Source organism: Strongylocentrotus purpuratus, unplaced genomic scaffold (assembly GCF_000002235.5).
Source record: "Strongylocentrotus purpuratus isolate Spur 01 unplaced genomic scaffold, Spur_5.0 spur5_scaffold_14, whole genome shotgun sequence".
NCBI lineage: Eukaryota > Metazoa > Echinodermata > Echinoidea > Camarodonta > Strongylocentrotidae > Strongylocentrotus > Strongylocentrotus purpuratus.
Genome location: NW_022145599.1, coordinates 31430019 through 31453316, shown reverse-complemented (window position 1 = coordinate 31453316; position 23298 = coordinate 31430019). Strand labels below are relative to the sequence as shown.

The following is a 23298-nucleotide window of genomic DNA, read 5'->3' as shown; positions in this document are numbered from 1 at the left end:
CATGAGGAGGTAATCTGCTTCAAATAAACCAACACCACAGAGTTAAGTGACAAAAGCAAAGAGTGCCTGACATTCAGAGGTGTCATGTTCGGTCCCCGACTCGGCACTAATGTCCTTTGGCAAGGCATTGATCTACATTTGCCACTCCATAACCAAGAGAGGAATGGGGACCTGGCAGGATGACAAAATTATTTGAGTTATTAGCCTCTTACCTCTCTTAACCTGACAAAGAAGGGTGTACCGAACGTGTTGTAGAGATCCTTCTGGAAGTGGGCTACACATACTATCATCTCATCGTCACTTAACTTGTATTGGTCTTGAGGAATTTCCTGAGCAATGGGGAAAAAAAATACAAAGTATTAGTAAGAAATACAGATGTATGCCATCTTGCACTAACATGACAACATTTAAATTGTCTTCAGGGGTTGCTAAGTGAAGGGAGAAATGAGGAGTAGAGATCCTTTTCTAACTAAGGTATCACCAAAAGAAAAAAACTATGTATAGGCGGTTACTCGATCTAGAATTTGCTATTTCATCAGGGAAAATATATTATCCAATGTCAACAATATATCAACGAAAAAAAAAGCCTTTATCTAATGCCAGCAATGATATATTTTCCATTTACTGCCAAATACGATATGTATGTATATACAGAAAACACGCTTTTTACCCCATACAAAAGATATTACACCATTACAAATATACTTTTAAATGCAAAGCTAACTACAATATATCAATAGAAACTTGCGCTCACTTCTAGTCTGTACATCTTGGTCCCCTGTAAGGCCAGGTTCTCTATGGGTGTGTCTTCCGCAAACTGCTGGAAGATCTTGTTACTGATGATATCTAATAACCTGCAAATCAGAGAGAGACAAGGAATTACATCAAAGGGAATTTGCTTACACAAATGGCGAAAGGAGATACATATAGATAATAGACAAAGATCACAAGATCATGGAGAAAGAAAATTTTATGGAAAGAAAAAATTGCCATAAAGAAAGAGCAAACATTTCTGCACATGCTGTGCCTATTTTTGCTGTTTTTCAAGTCCTTCGACCCCAGAAATTAAGCATTGAAATCCTTCAATTGGGAAAAGGTTTCACAGTACATTCACAACAACTGTTTTTCAATACAGACGTCATATTCTTAAACTCCACAGTTTCAGTCAAATCCTTCTTTCCAAACAAGACCTTTCTCATAAGAAATTGGCAATAAAAGAAAAAAAATACATGGTGTTGCCGATCTGGAGATGAACTGATGAGTTGTGGACATTCGGAATGACTGGAGGAGTATATTGTAGTGGGAATGTAATGAGGCTTCCGGAACTCACCTAAGTTTTCCAGTGCCATTCTCTGCCAGCTGTACATGCTTCTTGGATTCCTCTAACATGTCTCTGACTGTGTCCGTCTTGTTAGGATATAGTACAACCTCCTGCGAGTAAAAGACACAATAGTAAAACAGAATGAAACATATTAAAACAGCTGAGGAACTCTGTGCTTTTAGAGACATTTCAACCCATGCCCTGAAAATGTTGAAAATATAGATAGGGCCCGATGTTCTGTAATCAGACATCCAATGTTTTGTTCTTGACGGGAGGCAAGTTGGCTTAGTCGCTCAAGTGTCTGCCTGTTGAAAGATCATGGATTCAAATCTAACTAAGGCAGATTACTGAAGCCTGCATTGCTTGTTAACGTGCCTCTCCTGTTTCACAGATGCAGGCTATGTTACAGCGGAGAACACTCAGTCCCTCGGATAAGACATTAAATGGAGACGCTGTGTAAATGAGATTCACCCACTTTGTACTTTAAGAATCCACTGCACTATTTGTATAAGAGTAGGGGGAAACCCTGGGGTAGTGGTTCACCTGCACATCCCCCATCAGTTAAACCAGGAGAGACCTAAGGGTCACAGTGATTCAGTTCGCTTTTCACCTCCCAGGCACAGTTGATGCCAAATACCTAATAATAATAATATACCTGCTAACCTTTCACAGCAAAAATTAAGAATCTCTCAAGGCAAAATTAGGAATACAGTCTATTTGTGTACATTTCACACAGAATGTTTCAGAAAAGGAGAGGAATTTAGGGTTCAAAACAATGGCTTGAAGGCCCAAAGATCCTAAGTTGAACTTAACTCTAAGTTGGACGTAAACATTATGGAAAGCCATTTGTAGCCTTAAAATTAAATATATTCAAAAGCAAAACCTCAAGAATTTAAGACTTTTCATAAATTCCACATCAAGAACATGAAATCTCCTTCATATTAGAAAATATGAGTAATTTGAAGCAACATTTTATGCCTTTTGAAATAACTTTTACAAAATACTTTCAAAGATGCTAACGGCTTTCCATAATTGTCAAATCCAACTTAGAGATAAGTTCAACTTAGGATCTTTGTCAAACATCCTCTGGACTTTTTTTATATCGGCTACCGACTTACCACCTCCTTGAGCTTATCTGTGACCCATATACACTTGAACTGCCTCTTGTTCTCTAGTTCATCTATCCTGATATTCAACTGTGTGTCAAAGAGAAGTGAGAGAAAGGTGGACTTGATATGAATGTGAAATAAAAGGATACTGTTTATTAAAAAAAAAAAAGTGATTCTGTCACTGCTCAGAGATATATTCATCATGGTATTTAATGCTACATTAAAGCTAAATTCAATTCAATTCAAATAAGGTTTTCTTCAAGACTTGTCAAAATGTCCAAAGACTAAAAATGCAAGTTTACATCAAACATACAATCATATTCAAAAACACACACATATATATATATATATATGAAGAAAAACATAGCAAATGGGAAAAAAATATATAAAAATAAATAAATGTGTACATCAAAACATCAAAGCAAGTAAGAACAAATAGAAAGATAGCCATGATGTTAACTTGAATAAAAAAATGTCACTGTTTGAAACGACTGGTTCTTTCAAACTGCTCACATATATTTATTGTGATATTTAACCAAACAAAATGGGTTGATTAATGTCACATTTACAGGCCAAGTGCAGGTGGAGCAATTCAGTTGCAAACGGGTTAGGCACACAGCAGGTCTATGCCCCCCCCCCCCCCACACTTTATAACCCACTATTGCTTACAAATTCAATTCAAACTAATTTATTGATATCCAAATCAAAACAAACAAAACAAAATTGCGACAAGCTGAAAACATAAGTACGCAAAAGAAAATGTGCCCCCCACTCTCTTTTTGTTCTCACCCAAAAGGCATCTAGAGAACATAGTTTGCTAGAGACATTTTAAATAATATTAAGATTGGAAACATTTTTTTTTTTTTTTGTTAAAAACAAAAGTTTTTGATTATCATGGTTTTTTTTTTTTTTTTTTTTGCTTTATAGAATTTTGAAACTGTACCCCCCCCCCCCCCCCTCCATACAAAACACAAGATATGCCTCTTGGGTGTTTGACTCACATACTTAAACATATGAATGCACTCACCATCTGATAGTAGAGTTTCCTAGGTTGCCTTGACTTGGTGGGCGGTAGGAGATCTCGTAATGTACCTTCAAACGTACATCTTAGAGGATGGCCAGGTCCATCTCTGTGACTAAAGCAAACAGGAGACGCAGCTCAGTCAATGGGTAGGTGGGACGGAGGGTTTCTTTTAGTTCATGGTATTGATCATTTAATACCAACATCACCATCATTATTATATCATTTATCATCGTCATCAACATCACCATCATCATCATTGTCATCACCGTCATCACCATCATCATCACCAATGTCATTACCATCATCATCGTCATCACCATCATCACCATCAACATCGTCATCATCGTCATCACCATTGTCAACACCATCACCATCATCGTCATCACCATCATCACCAATGTCATCAACATCATCACCATTAAAATCATCATCATCATCATCATCATCATCATCAACCATCATCATCATCATTATCACCATCATCATCATCAACCATCATCATCATCATCACTACCTTTATTTTCATTCACCCATCCTTCATTGATCCTTCATTGATACTTCATCATCATCACTGATACTCAATATAATCATCATCTCTGTCACAATGATGATCATCGTCATTATGATTATATCCATCATTTATCGTCATCATCTACCATCATTTTCACTACTTTTATTATCATTCGCCCATCATTCAATATCTCTCATTGATCCTTCATCATTCATCATCATCACTGATACTCAATATAATCATCATCTCTGTCACGATGATGACCATCACCATTATCAGCATCACCATCATCACCATCATCATCACCACCACCACCACCACCACCACCACCATCATCACCATCATCATCACCATTGTCATCATCATCACCATTGCCATCACCATCACCATCATCATCATCATCACCATCATCATCATCATCACCATCATCATCATCATTCAACATCCTTCATTGATCCTTCATCACTCTTCATTATCACTGATACTCAATATAATCATCATTCCTCTTCATCATCACCATCATCATCATCATCACCATCATCATCATCATCACCATCATCATCACTGATACTCAATATAATCATCATCTCTGTTACGATCATCACCATCACCAACTGAAGAAAAAAATGAGAGCTTATTCATAAAAGAAATGTTTGACTCACCCTTGACTCTTGAAGAACTGAAGTAACATCATGTCCGTGTCTAGATGCTGGGCCACCGCCTTGGCGAACTGGAAGTAGTTCATCTTGTTGGAGAGGACCAGCGTGAAGCCCGGGTCACGAGGGTTTGACTTGTCACAGAAGGTCACCTCCTCCCGGCAGAAGAGGTCGCGGAAGTAGTCTCGGGCCGTCGGCAGGTCATATTGCATCTTATCGGGATCGTCCCTGAAATACAGCAGTAGAAACGATTAATTACCAGTACCACATACTTATAGATTTCTTTGCTATAGGGGCAATCAACTCTGCAATTAGAGTCTGAGAGGCTCAAGTAATTTAACTACTTATGCATCAACTGAGGAATCCAGCAGCCAGGCATGTGTTCACATACCCATATCTCCAGATTCCAGGACCACTGTCCCATGATCGATTCAAAACAAAATTTGACTGAAAATTAATTTTTGACTTTTCTACTCCTCCTAGCATTAGAGAGTCTCTTGATATCTGAATTTATTCTGTAAAACCAGAAACTTTTGCGACATGAAAATTTCATGAATTGTGAAGGGGAAAGCCATTATCATGGCAAGATTATTTCATGAACTGCAAATATTTTGATTTAGTGTTGTGTAAATTGTGACTCAATTATGTCAAACATGAAACTTTCGTGAATCTAAGGTGCAAGCGAAATATGCAAACATGTTTGGTCTAACAATAACAATAATAACAATAATAGTGTAAACTTATAGAGCGCACACACCCTCCAGGGGTGCTCATGTCGCTAGCTCAGCAACAGTTCTCTTTAAAGTAAAGTAAAGTAAATGTTTATTTAATTATACCATCACAAACTCATCAGCAACATTTTCATCACCCATTTTAATCCTCAGCTAAAACCATTTTGTCCCCACCCTCCCTGTTGGCCTTGAAGAGATAGCTGAATATCTCCTTACTTTTGGAATACAAGAATATCACCATCCATGAGCTCATCTAGACCCTTGTCCATCTGTTGACTCAGGTCTTCTATCTTCTCTGTCAGGTTAGGCTTCACCTCCTAGGTAGGAAAGACAAACCAACGGATCAGAATGAGGAATTTCTTTTGGGTAAATTGCAATAATCATTTGAATTCAAGACATATTTCATTTGTTTGTTTGAATGTATGTTTGTTGTCTTGACTTGTGTATTGTATAATGTTTAGTTTCCTTTCAGGTTACAATTTATTCAGTTTATTTCATGTCCTTGTCCAATATGTTCTTAACCCTTACTGTACTGGGCTATTTCGAGCACTCTCTGACTGGGGGGGGGGGGGGGCCTGGGAGGCCCCCCCTATGATCTCGGCCGTCGAATGTCAGATGAGCGCGAAAATTTGCATGTTTGTAGATATTTACGTAAGGAACAAGATGGTATAATTAATTTTTTCCTAATATGCAAATTTTTGTCGTTATAGCCTAATTCATTATGCAAAATGCTAATTTTATGCATTTTACAGAAAACTCTACATATTTGTCCGTAGACTTGTGAAGAATCTTGCAAATGTATTGAATAAATGTTTCCTTCATCTCAAATTCATGAGGTTTCATTATTTTTATGATATTTGAAAATGCATAGGTTAATTTGCATAAATTATGAATACGCATTCATGAATATCAAATCTGGTAATATATAGGGAACTAGAATCATTACAAAAATTGTCAGACTCCACTTTTTTAATGTTGACACTCATTATTCATATGAAACTTCTTTTCTAACGCAAAATAGTTATTTGATGTAATTAATAATGATAATTTATGCAAATTTGATGCGATTTTCAATTATTTATTTTCTTATGTATTTTATTGTTTTATTTCTAATGTATTCTTTTGTTCTGAAATACATCAAGTTACTTTGAGAAACATATAAAAGCAATTTGATATCAATTCATATCTTCACATTTCTGCTTGTACATGAATATATGCAATTATAGCACTTTTTTTATGACATGCGCATACTAATTGTTATGTAACACCTTACAGGTATATCCGATTTCGACGAAAATGGTATCAAAATGTGCATAAGACTTAAACGAAAAAAGTCATGAAACGACAATTCAAAATTCTGAGCGGTTGCGGCGCGATCTCCGAAAATGTCGAGGGGGGGGCCTCCCAGGGAGGGGTATCCAGGCCCTTTAAACGCTCGGCCACACAAGCAGGGCGTAACCTTTGAGGGGTATCCAGGCCCCCCCCCCCCCCAGTACAGTAAGGGTTAATATGTAATTTATGTCTTTTTAACTGAATGAAATAAAAATTGAATACCTACAGTAACGCTTGAGAATGGTTGTTAAAATAGTTTACCTTAAAAAAAAAAAACATTAGCATGAAGAGGTTTACCCTAACCTTAATACATTTTGGAAATATCCCATCAGAGATGGATTTAAAATCACAGCCATTATATAAATGTAAAAAAGCAGAATTACTGATTATATACAGTCAATCTTGTCTTAGAGACCCCCTTTCTATAATGGTTACCTATGTTGTCTCCCTCTAAGAGGAAATCTGTGCAGTACAGCCTGTCTTGTAGAAACTGTCTAGTAAGGCCACCTGTCTACAGTGGCTAGTTTTCCTGTTTCCCTTATGTTGACCTAATAGGCAGGTTTGACTGTATGATGTTCACTATCAAGCATAATCAACAGATGAAAAGAGTTCCTCATTGCAAGCCACACCATCCCATCACAACATTTAGTTTTCTCGCCATTTCTCCCTGAATCTCTTTGCACATCCATTGATTGTATGATATTCCTTACCTCATATAAAATGAGTTCTGTTGTCTCTGGAAAGCCTGCCCTCTCATTCATCAGTGGAACAAGTGCCTCTGTTCAAGATGAAAAGAATACAATGTTAAAGATAAAGTTGAGTTCTGGTCACGCGATTGCATTGTGAAAGAAAAGGTGTGGAATGGATCAGAAAAAGTTGATCATGTAGCATGTAAGTATTGGTGAGTACTGCATGGTTCTGGAGTCATCAAAACCATAATAAATTTGGCCCAGTCTTGGTAAAGTAACAAGCACTGTACACAGAAAGTTGTATATGGGACTACACAAATGGTGTCGGGCCTACTTACCTTGATTTCCTTATCTTTCTATGCTCATTACTCAGCCAGTATACATTTTCTACCAAAATTGTTTGCCAAATGACATTTATTTGTAATTCAGTATAAGTTTTGTTAAATTCTGCGAGAATTCATTTTCTTTTTTTTACCAGAACTAAGTTTATCTTTAATGTATAGACACATGGTCATGAAGTACACCAATGCAAATATTATGAAAACTTAAGTATTATCACAAACTAAAAAGAAGAAACTTACGTATTTTGGTAGTGATAGGAACGTAGACATGCCCACAGTAGGAAAGACTCTTTGTCTTAGGGTCGTAGAGCTTCAGAAACAGAAGAACATCACCTAAACAAAATGAAAGTAATCATAAATGTCACCGATACACAAGCTTTGAGAGAATATTAGGACACTTGGGCCTTGTAATGACGAACACAAGCACAAGATATATCACTTCAGGGCACCAAAATGGCTTATAAGTCTCCCTTTTTATGCCATGTTTGTATTGTATTGAATTGTTTTCAAATCGCAAGGATGGCAATCAATTTCACTGAAAATCACAAAGAGTGAAATGCACAGTACGTAAAAATGTTTATATGGGACTACATACACACACACACACACACACACACATGGCATCAAAATTTGGACCAGATTTTTAGCCTTTTCTAGACATTTACTAATAATATGAGGGTATATCAAGAGTGATCTTATTCATGACGGATGACAAACTGACTTCAGGTGCTCCAGTATCTTGCGTCTCAAGGAATAATGTCCATTCATCTGTTACTGCATTTATGTAAAATTAACACTTTAAGGTCCACTGTACTACTTGCTCCCTCTATATAGAAAACAATGCCTAATCGGTAATCATTGGTTCCCCATGATCCTCTTTTTCTTATGTTAATCGAGAGCTGAGGTGATGAGATAGCCCCCTGTCAGTGACCTTCCTGAGTGGTCTAATCCCTCCTAGCCAAACTAGTACAGGTGGTCTTTAACACAACCACCAACATCAAACAGAACAGCACTGAATGTCAAGTGTACACTCACTCTCTCTGTCGAATGATGGCAGACAGACTTGAGGTGCTTCAGGATCCTGCGTCTCAAGGAACACTGTCCATACACTGTCTCCGTCTGCTACTTCATTCATCTAGGATCAATAGATAAGTTAAGAAGTAATAATGATGATGATGATAATGGTGATGATTAGGAGGAGGAAAGAGAGGAGGAGAGAGAGGAGGAGGAGGGTGAAGGAGGAGGGAAAGGGAGAAGGTTGGAGGAGGAAAAAGAAAAGTAGGAGGAGGAGGAGGAGGCTGGAGGAGATAGGAGAGGGAGAGGAGGAAAAGGGAGGTGGAAAAGAGGAAGTAGGGGAGGATGGAGGGAGGAGGAGGGAGTACAGGGAGGGTGGAGGAGGGAGGAGAAAGAAGAGGGAGAGGAAAAAGAGGGTGAGGAGGAAAAAGGAGGAAAGAGGATGGAGGGAGGGAGGAGGGGAGGAGGGAGAAGGAGGAAGAAGAGTAGGAGAAGGGAGAGGAGGAAAAGGGAGGAGGATGGAGGGAGGAGGAGGAGGAAAACAGGTGATGACCATAACCACAATGATGATGATTAGTCCTTTTTGAAATGCACATCATGACTGACTATCACCTCAATTGTTTATTTCTCAATAAAAACTTCTGAAAGTCAAGTATATTGATGTCAATTCAATCTCACTAAGATCCTCATTTTTCTTGAATGAAACAAGCAGGGCAACACTATACCGGTTTGACCGGGTCATCATTCTCTAGTAACGTGGGTCTGTAGGTGTGATTGGTCCGCTGTGAGAAGGGCCAGATCCTGATCTGATCGATACGGTAGCCCATTGACTGAGACAACACGTCTAGCCCGTCCCCAAGGCTGGCTGACTTCATTATCTTGAACTCTCTGTAAATAGAAAGCATGGGATGGAAAATAGTTTTAAAGTTTAGACTTGTTCAAAATATTTTTTTTGTGACACACTTGGTTTGAATTTTGCTCTGAATAATATGATTCGATACAGATGCACTACATTCATAATGTAAGCTTTAAATATTACTCTTTTAGATACTCTTTAAATGTTGGTAAAAGTATCTTTTGAGTAGACCACACCGAATTGGAATGCACATGCAGAGAATGCCTAAAATAAAAAGATGTTGTATTGCCCTTTGGGACCGACCCAAAAATCTTGAAATCTACGGTCGTCATTACAAAAAAAATGTAACGTTTAATTTTTTTTTTTTTTTTTAATGAATAACAACAATGTGTATTAAAGCATTCAAAACTGAGAAATTTCAGCCCAAAGAGGGAGAAAAAAAAAGATTTCTGACCGACTGACCCATGTTATGGGACCTAAAGGGCAATACAACATCTTTTTTTTTGTAGGCCTAATCATTGATGTTATCCATACTCATGTAAAATTTCATGGACACCATACAACACTCTTCATCAGGGGTTCTTAATTAAATAAGCCAGTTCACAGTTGCAGTCTGAGCATGAGCAGATAAAGGTCATTGCAGAACAAATTTTGAAATACATGGAGACGAAATACTGGATACTGCTCATGATAGTTATGTAACATTATTCATTCATGCACATCCAGCGCACTCCATGATACACAGGTGAAAGTATTCTTTGAAAAGGGGAAACAAAGGCTATTTATATAGCACCTCCATCGCTGCAGGAGTGACTATTTCTAAATGTAAAAGGTGGGACCTCTTCATGTTTTTAAGATTTGTGGATATTTGGGGTCATTGCAGTAATGTGCTAACCGTGAACTGGTCTATTACCTCAAACTACAAGGTTCAGGATTTTTACGCCGATTGATTAATTCACCAAAGGCATGCAGATCGTGGACGCCAGACTTACTTGAATCGTATTCTGTCGAAGTCAAAGAGGTCGTTGCCTTGGTGACCGTAGAACTGGTCTTCTGCGACCACTTGAATGGTCATGTACAGGTGCGCCTCTGTCCTCTCTTTTCTCCTTTGTGCTTCTAATTTCCTGTAAAATGAAAGACGAACAACGTTACAAAAAAATGAAATCAAGGAGGAAAAAAGTGAAAATATATATCAGTTTAAAGGAGAGATATGGAAAGAAAGAGGATAAGAAAGAGGACGAGAAATAGAGATGGATAGAGAAAGAGAGTAAGAGAGAGAGAGAGAGAGAGAGAGTAAGAGAGAGAGTAAGAGAGACAGAGAGAGAGAGAGAGAGATAGAGAAAGGGGAAGATGGAGAGGGTAAGAAAAGAAACATTGAAAGGGGGAGTTTTTTTTATTATTTTACAAAATCTCTTCAATGAATTGATTTGAATGAATTGAATTGAATTGAATTAAATAATCCATAGATGAAAGTGGGCAGTTTATTCCTATTGTTTAAACATATTTCTGGCTTACACCCAGTAAATAAGACGGATTGATCGATTTGTAAGTATATTCCTGTCACTTACTTTTCTTCTTGTAACCTCCTCTTGAGCGTCTCTGGAATATGATCTTCCTGGACGTCCTTCATGACAACTTCATCTAAAATATCACGACCTAAAGGGGTAAAAAAATACATTTTCAAAGTTATAAATGGTTCTTTCAAAACTGACCTAGCTTGTGGTATTGATCAGGTAACCTTAGAAGTTCTGCTTTTGTTGCCGAAGTGGCATCTAAAAAAACGAGATGGAACTTTGACTGCGCGCAGTCGAAAACGATCAATCCGCCAGAAAGCAATTTTACAAACCAAAACAGAAATAATTTTTAAAACTCAAGTTTGATTGCAATCCATCTGTCGGTTTTAAGGATAATGCATTCACAAGCTATTTATAGGCATACATAATGAGCCACCCTAAAATCTAATCAGTTCATTGGCTCTGCGAGATACATATACATGTCTCGAGTTTGATAGTATTCTGTCGATTGGTTCTCATGATAATGCGATCACAAGCTATTTGTGCATACATAATAAGCCCTGTGAACTTTGACCTTGTGACCCCCAAATCTAATCAGTTCATTGGCTCAGCAAGATACATACATGACCTCAGTTATGACAGGAATCCATCAATCAGTTCTTGAGATAATACGATCACAAGCTATATTTGCATACATGATGAGCCCTGTGACCTTTGACCTTCGACCTCGTGACCCCAAAATCTAATCAGCTTATTAGCTCTCCAAGTTACATACATGACCTAAGTTTGGCGGTAATCCATCAATTGGTTCTTGAGATAACGCGATCACGAGCTATTTTTGCATGAGACCTTTGACTTTTGACCTTGAGACCCCCCAATCTAAACAGTTCATTGGCTCTGTAAGGTACATACATGACCCAAGTTTGGCGGGAATCAATCAATCGGTTCTTGAGATAACGCGATCACGAGAACGGGACGTACGTACGGACGGACAACCCGAAAACATAATGCGTACAAATCTCACTCTGATTGATAATGTAAGTTGATAAGAATTGTGTGCACTCCACTGTAAATGACAATGAAACCTATTCTTTAAAGGCACGTTCAGATATGGCGCATTAAACCCCACCACCCACCCACCCCCCCCCAAAAAAAAGAAGCTGCCTCATTTTTTATTTTACATGTAATTGAATGGCAACTGCGTGCAACAAAGGACTTATGCACGTTCACTGAGCTCAGTGTTTAAGGATACAGAAATGTGAAGCGTCATCTTTACGTCATCTAAACAAAAAACAACACCACAGTTTTGACAAGTCGTATCTGAACGTGATTTTAGTGGTCTTTCAATACTAAACGATATTATAAGATGATGAAGCAGATCCTAAAATGATTGGTTGAGAGCGTCCACATGACCAGGCATTTATTTGTCTAACGAGAAATTTTACTAATGACCTGACTAATGACCGGTCATTAGTAAATATATATGACCGGACTAATGACCGGTCATTAGTAAATATATATGACCGGTCTTTATTAAAATCATGTTATAAAACATCATTTTATAAAACAAATAATACTCATCATTTTGTTCGGGCATTACAAAAATTACTGACACTCCATACCTTTGAAACAGTCCTAACACCCTGGACTATCGCCTCGGGCATGTTAGACTGTTCCAAAGGTACATTCTGTGGGAAATTCTTACTAATGCCCTCACTGCTGTGTATCATTTGTATACTTACTCATACAGCTATCCCGTATGTAGACCAACATGTATGCATTTGTACAGTTCCTGACTGAGATGTCCTCATCATGACCACCAAAGTTGTTGTCTATTGCTTCCATTTTGGTACACCGGGAGACGACGTCATCATCAAATTTACACCACTGCAGACAGGGAAGACAGATAATGTCATCATGTTATCAGTTTTTCTAAAGGTGCTGAGATGATACATTACATGCTTCAGTGTATAATAATAATAATAATATAGTGTATTTAAAGGTAATACAAAGTTTTGGTATGGGGTCATGAATTTGGTTCAAATGAACATATTGGAAGCATATGCCATCCTACAATATTCAGTGATCGTTGTCGCGGTTGAAATCGAGTCTAAAGTGATGAAATTGTAAATAATAAACTCTTTATTTTGTATAGCGCCCTCTCAAGGTCATGATATTAATTTATCTTTTAAATAATGTTATTTGACTAAAATCGACCGATTTGCTATAACCGTTTGGAATATATATATCAGATCTGCATATTCTGAGATTTTTATAGTCGCAGCTACCATCGTCTGGCCGTAGGCGCTATTTCAAATTTATCAAAATTTACCGGGAGTACCGGTAAATTTTTATATTCAATTTTTCTCGAAAGCAGAAGAGTTTTAGGGGCTAATTTTTTTAGTGCTTATAATACATCCATAGGGGCATCCAAATATATCAAAATTGTAAAGAATCACTATCCAGCCAATTTTCAAAATTTACCAAAACTTTGTAATACCTTTAATATCTTTAGCGCAGTACCACGATGACTGATCAATATTGTTTTCGTATTGTTCAGTCATCCAGGAACTTCAATTATCAATATCGATATCACACAAATACAGAGCCATATTCACAGAGGTCAATCAAATTTTGTTATTTCGCTAGTCAGCCTGATATAGACAATAATAATATTATATGGCTATGTTTTTATGTGATACAAGAATATATTGTTCTTGCTATGACAATGTATTTTTGTATCACACTCAAAGCCATCCAATATTATTTAAAGATAAAGTTGAGTTCTGGTCATGCGATAGCATTGTTAAATAAACAGTGTGGAGTCGATCAGAAAAGGTTGATCATCTAGCATATAAGTACTGTAAGGTTCTGGAATCATCAAAATGATGAAATATGGCCCAGTCTTGGTAAAGTTACAAGCCCTGTACACAAAAAGATGTATGGGACTACACGAACAAAATCGAGACAGATTGTTATGCTGTTACATGCCATATTTAGAATATGAAGGCATTTGAAGAGCCATGCTTTTCAGGGAACATTTTTTATCTGATGTTCTACCACACTTGCATAATACAATAATAACACTCACTATTATTTTTTTATCTCTTCCCAGAACTCAACCTTCTCTCTAAGTATTATTCTCTTTTCTACTGACCTTGCCGTCTCCTTTGGGGTTGATGAAGCCCACATAATGCCCGCCATGGTTATCCCCACTGTGAACCAGCACAGAATGCAGCGTGTAGTCGGCAGAAGTCTCCTCCTCCTCCTTCATGAAGGTGTCCAGGTTCAACTTGAAAGGAAACTCGTATCTAAACAGTGGGAAATGCATTACAGAAGATTATTTTGTATACCTTTAGAGATGCTTCATCTGTATAGAAGGGCATTAACTCTTTATTAAAGTATATATAATTATAATAAATCTGGATTTATATAGCCCTCAAAACAGAATCGCCTCTCTAAGCGTGTTACAGATATCATCACATCCCTGGTCATCAGATTCATTCATCCATCCTTTTTTAGATAGTAATGTTAAATTTCAGCTGCAAGTCATAAACATCCAATGTAAATTCCCGAATACACAAATAAAAGTCACACGCAAAAGGATAATTACACACACAAATACTTAATGCCCTCCTTACTTGATACTAGGATACAATATGCTCTTTCAAGCACCGATGATTTTAAATTCATCTGTAGAAGAGATCTAATTTCCCTGGAGGCAATAGTATAAAAGATTTTTTTTCTCTAGAGCATGTTTTTTAATTTTTTTTGTATAGCTCTGCTGAGTTAAAAATCACTCTTTCTGCAGCAGTCTCTGTGTAACTCTTTCTTTTGCTGCTTTCTTACCTGTCGTTGATTTTGACATTGGAGTCTGTTTGTGGATCGTACTGAAACCTCATCAGCTGCAAGTGTAAGACTGGTGGAAACTTGGTGAAGATCACTCCTTTCTCTGCCTCCTGTAATGCGAAGGAAAAGGGGACAGGATTAGACAATGTGAATGGTCCTAATCATTAATACATGGTACCATTCACATACAAAAAAATTCCATTCATTGTTATTTTTCTTAGATTAATACATGGTTCCATTCATATTCAAATCTAAAGGAATGATATTATTGGCCTATGGATTAATACACTGCTTTATTCGCACTAAAAAAAAAGAGGGATACAGGTATAAATCAAACTGGATTACAGATCAATACAGAGTTTGATTCACATTTAAAAAGTAATGGCTGAAATTGACTTGGCCTACAGATTATGAACGATTCTTTGGGCTTATTCAATGGCGAGTGCTAAAATTCTATGCCGAATATGCTCTCAGCCAATCAAATGCAACAAAATCAGTAGCTTATATCGGTCAGTGTTACTCGTTATTGATAACAAGTTATAATGCCGGAAACAATGCAGATTTGAGAAATGGATTTTTGTTTTTGTTCTTACCTGCATGCCGTGTTCCCCTGCATCGTACTTGTTCTCCCCATCCATCGTTTCTGTGGCAATGTAGTCTTTGAAGGATTCATGTACTGAAAAGATAAATTACATGAGACATGTAGGAAATAGTGAAATAACATGCATCTCTGCCTATTGTTATGGGGGCAAATTTCATCTAATATGTTTTCGCAGGGATAGATTTGCTTAATTTGCCTGAGTTTGTATGCATTCGGAAGAGCTAGGCATACTGCTTCATGCTATGTTCTATCCACTATTGTCAAACATAAGATGCCTAGTTGTTTCTAACATTCTTACAACATCCAGATAGATTCTAACTTACCATTTTTCTTGCCTTTGATATTGAGCTGTATGTCATAGAATGGCTCAGTTCTCCCTGACTCGTATGTGATGTACTTACACTTGATGTATGACTGCAAGAAGACAGAAACAAGGATAGTGGTGGTTATTATTTTACTCGACTGCTAACAAGCATAAATGCTTTTAAGTAAGCAACCAGACGGCCGACAGCTTTAGGTCCTCTCCGAGGGACCCGTTAATGAGGATTAATGCCTTACCAAAGGGCACTAGCGCGTCGACTTGGTTTCGAACCCAGGTCACCGGATTACGAGACCACTGCTCTACCGACTGAGCTATCGCACCTCCATGATGATAGCAAATGTAATAAAGCCAGTGTAAAACGTTGCTAAATGTATATAATTTTAATGTTGAATCATTCTAGTTACACAGCTAGATGTTGATGAAGTGATTAAAATTTTAATGGTGCCAGAAAAAAAGGGGGAAAAAAAAAGAAGAAGTTTGTATGCATGAACTGGGAGAGTTGATAGCAATGGTAATAAAGCCAGTTTAAAACCTTGCTAAATGTATACAATTACAATATAGAATCATTCTAGTTATACAGCTACATGCTAATGAAGTGATTAAAATTTAAATGGTGCCAGAAAAAAACAAGTTTGTATTCATGGACTGGTAGAGTTGATAGCAATGTAATAAATCCAGTGTAAAACCTTGCTAAATATACAATTTATGTATAAAATATTTCTAATTACACAGCTAAATGCTGATTAAGGGATTAAAGGTAATACAAAGTTGTGGTACGGGTCATGAATTTGGTTCAAATGAACATATTGGAAGCATATGTGATCATACAATATTCAATGATCGTTATCGCGGTTGAAATCGAGTCTTAAGTGATGAAATTATGAATAATAAAACTCTTAATGTTGTTTTGCTCCCTCTCAAGATAGAAATTACTTTAGCTTCAAAACAATGTTTCTGGACTAAAATCAACCGATTTTCTATTTCCGATTGGAAATCATATATTCTGAGATTTTCATGGTCGCAGCTACCATTGTATGGCTGTTTAAGATTTATTTGAAATTTATCGGCAGCAATCAGGAGGACCAATAAATTTGATAATTTAATTTCTCAAAATCCTTAGCATTTTAGAGCCCAATTTTTGTTTAAGTTGCTTATTAATATCCTTTATTATCCATAATCCAATCCTGTTGAAATATTACCAAAACTTTGTATTATCTTTAAAGTCATGTTTTCTAATTGGGTTTATTTCCAGGTGAAGTTGAGAAGTCTCATTCATGCGTTCAACTTCTTGCTGAAGAGCATGCTAATCACAATTTGTAGGAGAGATGAAAATCAATTCATAACAATGCTAATACAAGAGGGCACTTGATATGAATACTTACAATCATTTTGCCTTCAAAGAGTTTTGGAATGATTCCTTCGACGACTGTGCTCTTCATTTTGCTCTCGATGTTATCCAGGAGCTATGCAAGAAAAGATTATAAATGATGAATAACTGACAAAGGCAATGTAGTTTGATCTCTCATGTATGATGTTAATTGTAATCTAGTTTTAAAAGAACAACATAATAAAACTTTGCATTCTGAGCACCTAAACATTCAAATGCACAATCCAACAACTTCTATGGTCTAGTTTACTCTTGTGAGCTATCTTTCTTTGTCATTCTCTATCTCAATTTCCCCCTTTTCACGACTCTTCAGTTCTTTTGCTCTCACTTTCCACCCCCTCCCCCCCCCCCCCCCCCTAGCTCTTCATCTCCTTCTCTCTCTCTCTCTCTCTCTCTCTCTCTCTCTCTCTCTCTCACACATGTCATTTTGTCATTGCAACGACTTGTGTGAAGATTGAATGTATCTAAAAAATGCATTTACATTCGACATCAATGCAACTACAATTATCCCTCTATGTCCATTCTTTATAACACCCTATCTTGCACGTAAGCATTCCCTCATTCCCCTAACATAGATGTACCTGGTATCGCAACCATCAACCACACAATATCACAGGACTCTAGTGACAAGTTACACTCCAAGGCCCCATTTCACAAAACTTGTCATCAGTGTCAAATGACAGTTTTTGTTATAAGCTAGTGAAATCCTTGCTTCTGATTGGTTATCAGCAGATTCGTCACTGATTTTTGTCGTTCGTTATTGAAAAAAAGCTTTGTGAAACGGGTCCCAGAGCTACTTCTGATTTTGACACAACCACAGAAACCATGAACAAAGTATAGAAGCAAGGATTACCCAAACCAATTACTCACCACTCTGCAGAGTTCCTGTACATCGTGCTGCATGAAGGAGTCTAGCGTCTCCCACCTGGGAATAGAAAAGAAAGGAAAGAGGCTTATTTTGACCGATTTATACCACATTCATAGGTATGGAGTGACTGTCACTGTTATGCTTCCAAAATAATAATAATGACTGGATTTATATAGCACCTTTTCTAGAGGATACAAGGAGCTGTACTTTTATAGTCTAAGGAATAATTATGAATCGTTAGGTATGTTTTTCAGATTGAATTTTTTAAAGTGAAATCAAGGGAAGTACTATTTCTCAGAAATGCAGGCAGTGCAATGGATTCAAAGGATTTGAAGCCAGCCAGTTTTTAGGATTTGGGAATGAGAAAGCTATAAACATGAAAATAAATCAAAGTGTTGCTGTTTTAATGTTTAAAGATATTTTTTATAAATTAAATGAGTAATAACTACCATATTTAATATCCATAAATGGTTGCTCTTTCGTTCATGGGCTAAATCACATGAAGTTTGTGAAATTATACAACTTATTATGGAAACACAAACATGCTAAAACTACAAAATTAAAATCCATCGTTATCAAAGCTATGGACAGTAAAATCCTTTGCAGCTAGGGAAGCGGTGAGTTACAGGACCACGCTGTCACAGCTGGTGTTAGAGGGGGCTTTGCAGGAATGCTTCTAGTAATGGCCTTAAAGAGTACTCCATGGCTTACCCGAATGACTTTGTGAGTTTCTTGGTACTGACAGGTTTATCGCTGTGCTGCAGCTCGTAGAACACCCTCTGTAACGCAAGTGGCACACTTTTTGAAGAGTCGTCGCTTTCCGTTGGCATAAGGTACACAGCCTGCCAGGATAAAAGAAAAAATTGAAACAGACTGCTGAATTTCTCACGATAATAGAATGGGAAACACTGTACAGTATACACATGCTAGGTTATGCATACTTTTAGATGAGTAAGTAGTATAAATACTATCATAAGAGTCCCTTTAAAGAAAGAAATACAAAATATTTCCTTTTTTGTTCACATTAAAGTTGTGTGCTCTAATTCTTTCTATTCAGGAAAAAAAAAGGTTCTCATCATATTTGAACAGATAAGTGTATTGAAAGTGTAATCTGGAACAAATCCCCGATTTCCTATGAAAGGCCAGATCCCTTCCCCTATCAAACACAACCAAATCAAACTCGATCATATCAATGTGTAATCTGTTGATAATCAAAGGGCGATAACTCTGTGGTTTTACATGAAGTAACACCTTTCTGGCTCCCAGCAGCCAATATTGAGTGTCACACAAAATAAAGATTAAAGAGAAGGTTGAGTTCTGGGAAGAGGTGAAAAATTATTTGTGAGCGTAATAATTCTTATTATGCAAGTGTGGAAGATCATCAGATAAGACATGTTCCCTGAAAAGCATGGCTCTTCAAATGCCTTTATATTCTAAATATGTCAGTAACATCGTAAAACTCGGGGGGGGGGGGGGGTAGGATTTTTACGCCACGTGTTCGTGTAGTCCCATATACATCTTTCTGTGTACAGTGTTTGTAACTTTACCAAGACTTGGCCAAATTTCTTATCATTTTGATGATTCTAGAACCTTGCAATACATACAAATTCTTATATGCTAGATGATCAACCTTTTTTGGTCGATTCCACACCGTTTCTTTCACAATGCAATCGCATAACCAGAACTCAACTTCATCTTTAATACAGTGAGAACAGTCAAGAACTCTAAGATCTTCTTCCAAAATAGACCCATTCCCATCAAACTCTTGTAGAAGCCATGTTGATTTGTTTTGTATGAGTCATCGACTAGGGAATTCCCCCGATGTCAACTCACAGGGGGCTACTTCATCAGGTTGATAATCAAGTCTTTCCTGAAGAAGCCCAGAATCGGAACTCATTTGTTTCTAGTACAACGATTCACTTTCTCTTTCAGGCAGATTTTTGTGCCATGCAAGTTCAAAATTATTCATCGTCATTGTTCTTACTGTACTGTAGTGGATTGCTACGAGGGGTAGGGTATCTAACACACACACACACACACCCCTAAAACCTCATTCTTTAGGCAAATTTCATAAAATTCTTTCTTTTTAAATCTAGAAGAGGTGCTGAAATAGAATAAGTACAACCCTAAGAGCAGACTAAGGTAGATCTTCTATACATCTACTGACAACTTTCTTCCATATTCTTTCTCATCCAAATTTCTTGTGTTATGAATAATTCATAGATTTCCAAATATCTCTGAGAGACAGAAGTTCTGAGTTTCACATGGCACAACTAGTTTGCATTTTCATGGATGTACCTCATGATATAAAATAACAATTAGCAACATTGGCCATTGTGCAAAACAGAGGAGAGGATAAGCTTCTTTTCTTTTAAATCCAAGCAATATAATTATTGTTGGAGCTTCAAGGGCTAATAGATGATGCAGATTTTCAGAAAATCAGGTATTATTCGTTCATAGACCAATGAATTAGACTAGAATGCATTGTGAGAAAGAAACAAACAAAGAAAGAAACAATGCAAAAATAAAGAAAGACTGAAAGAAAGAATGAAAAAATGAATGAAAGAATGAAGGAAAGAGAAAAAAAACAATGAAAAAAGAAAGTGAATGAAAGAGAAAATGAATGAAAGAAAGTATGAATTAAAGAGAGAGAATGAAAGAAGACAGAAATGAATAAGGAAATAGAATGAATTAAAGAATGAGAGAGAGAAAGAAATAAAGCAAGCAAGCAAGAAAGAATCAATGAAAGAAAGAAAGAAAGACAGAATGAAAGAAGACTGAAGAAACAAAATCTAGGAAGGAATGACTAGTGGTGCCTACCTTTCTGAGTTCATTGGTGAAGAATAGACACTGCAGCAAAGAGTTCATGTAGCACGTCGCTCCTTGATTCTTCAGACCAACATACCCAGTTAGCTTCTTGGAGTCCCAGCTATAGGAATGGAGAATGGAGAAAACTTCATCCACAGCTCATGCACAAGGTAGAATTATTTTCATTTTTTCCCTTCAAATAAAGTCTTTATTGTTATCAAAGCATAAAACAATATAAGCAAATGTGCAAAAATGATTGATACTTACATTTCACAAAGAAAGGTACAACGAAAAACTACATTATAGTATTGAGATAAGTGGGACATGCCTCCATCTATCATGAAATAAAATAAACCTATCTTGTTGCGCATACAGTGTACATTGTTTGTTCAACTTCATAATGATATTTCAATTGCTTTTGAAGACATGGAAATAATAAAGATCTCTTCAAAGATCTACTTGAAAATATGTAATATTTTGCATACAAAATAACAACATTGAAAGAGGAATAATTTCCACCTGGGATGCCAAAGATGAATCCCGGTAATACCATTTAAAGTAAACAAACTGTTTTTAAAAGTTAATGGCAGTGAAAAGGGGCGGAGCTAGAAGACATGTGACCTACCTAACACCATGAGGGGCGTCGGCCACAACGTGAACCTCCAACGTAATGGCGTCATCCTTCACATACCCCTTCTCTGGATCTAACAAGTCCTGTAGATTAATTCAAGAAATATTAAAAAAATTAATATATGAATATAATTATCATTTAAATTTGCTGCTATTTCTGTGACCGAGGTGACAAATTTAAGACAATAAGTTGCCCGTTTCAAATAACAAAATAAAATTGTTCATACCATGTACAAAGATTAGGTAGTACTCACTGTGTAGTATCCCTTAGAATATAAAAACAAGATTCTTTTTGCATGCTTACTCTGTCATACATACATATACAGTATGTGAAATTTATGTTTCTTGAAAAAGTGACGTATTAAAGATGACATCTATAAGTATTCACGAAGGCCCTAATTCAACTAGTCTGCCTTTCATTCTTGAGTTAAAAAACAGCCACCCCCCCCCCCCCCCCCCCCAACAAAAAAAACCCCATCAAATTTACTAGGGGTATGAATAATTTAGTTGATAACTGTATATAAATCACTCTGTGATATATTTCTCTTTCCTTCGATAGTATTTGAATAAAATGTACTAAATACATGTTTTTACAAACGTTCAAACATGTTGATTCTACATGTATCTGTTTGGAAATATATCCATTCTCTAGCTTATCATTGGCAGGACAATCCTACAACATAGTACATCTTGCTTCTGGCAAAACCTTTTACGGAAATGAAAAAAACAATAACAACCTTTACAAAGCACACCTGTGAAGTAGTTCTAAACTCAAATATACATGAACCTAACCTTTTTAAAATGTTAGTTATTATTTCAAAATTGAAATGAATAGATAGACAAGTAAACAGTGTCTACTTACGCTCCATGCCATGAAATGACTGAAACCCCAGTCATTTTCCTTGCTGTAGAATAGATGAGAGATTTCTGTTTAAAAAACAAGAAGAGAAAAGAAATGGGGAGTTAGGAATACACATAGAATCCATTATAAATGCACTACACCTAGCTCAGTTACCAAGGGCTAGTAGACAGGTCATCAGAACGGCTTTCAGTATCTTTAGCAAAAGATTGGGTGAACAAGATGTATACAAATGTTCAGAATTCAAATTGACAAGTTTACATTTGTTTTGATGAAATGCATGTATGCATCTCAATGTACAATGGTGTCTTTTTTACACGCCATAGTGAAGCTACCGATTCCTTTATTATTTTTCAAACTCTGCATTTTTCATCAAAATAAATTCAAGTCCGAAATGTAGAGTGAGGCAACAGATCAAATAGTTACAATAACACTGGTGAAGTAAGGGAAATAAGTGAAGAGGAGACCACTTGTGAGACAAGCAGTTTAAAAAATGTGCATTGTTATGGGACTTCGTCTGCTTATACTAATTTGATCCCTTGCATGACGTCACAAATCCCGGCAGTGTTTCAGAGAGCTCTTCAAGTGCAAAACTGGGGCTGTATATTACCGTTTTGAAATTGATAATAATCGTTACTTTGAATGTTTCCAAACAGGAAATTTAAATAACCTTGTTTGTGTTAACCTTCTCTTAAATATGTAAATGATACAAATTAAATCAATATTTAAAATCAATGAATGTCTACTTTAGATGTGCTTCTGGTTTGGTTTGTACAAATCCTTTTAGTACAGCTTAGTGCAAGCCAAGCCATGTCCTCTTTGTCTATTGTCTAAGTTCTATTAATTCAATAATACATTAAGTGGCACCTTTGGAAG

At 36.7% G+C, this 23298-nt stretch overlaps 1 protein-coding gene across 3 annotated transcripts in view; it reads right to left on the bottom strand.

The window, feature by feature from the left end:
- The window catches only part of LOC115918603 (ubiquitin carboxyl-terminal hydrolase 7-like), a 49257-nt gene that overhangs the window by 6970 nt on the left and 18989 nt on the right, over window positions 1-23298 (bottom strand). For 2 of the 3 annotated variants that reach the window (XM_030984731.1, XM_030984733.1), the window contains exons 6-29: window positions 22426-22490; window positions 21559-21647; window positions 20946-21054; window positions 18837-18967; window positions 18128-18182; window positions 17253-17333; window positions 15872-15962; window positions 15541-15623; window positions 14948-15057; window positions 14256-14409; window positions 12841-12985; window positions 11153-11240; window positions 10577-10708; window positions 9454-9616; window positions 8750-8849; window positions 7955-8047; window positions 7395-7462; window positions 5569-5669; window positions 4628-4849; window positions 3458-3566; window positions 2440-2517; window positions 1331-1431; window positions 755-854; window positions 213-329 (exon numbers count right to left, since the gene is read on the bottom strand). In XM_030984731.1, the coding sequence (XP_030840591.1) occupies window positions 213-329; window positions 755-854; window positions 1331-1431; window positions 2440-2517; window positions 3458-3566; window positions 4628-4849; window positions 5569-5669; window positions 7395-7462; window positions 7955-8047; window positions 8750-8849; window positions 9454-9616; window positions 10577-10708; window positions 11153-11240; window positions 12841-12985; window positions 14256-14409; window positions 14948-15057; window positions 15541-15623; window positions 15872-15962; window positions 17253-17333; window positions 18128-18182; window positions 18837-18967; window positions 20946-21054; window positions 21559-21647; window positions 22426-22490 (2585 nt within the window). The remainder of the gene's footprint in view (window positions 1-212; window positions 330-754; window positions 855-1330; window positions 1432-2439; window positions 2518-3457; window positions 3567-4627; window positions 4850-5568; window positions 5670-7394; window positions 7463-7954; window positions 8048-8749; window positions 8850-9453; window positions 9617-10576; window positions 10709-11152; window positions 11241-12840; window positions 12986-14255; window positions 14410-14947; window positions 15058-15540; window positions 15624-15871; window positions 15963-17252; window positions 17334-18127; window positions 18183-18836; window positions 18968-20945; window positions 21055-21558; window positions 21648-22425; window positions 22491-23298) is intronic. The other variant, XM_030984732.1, reaches the window with a different exon arrangement.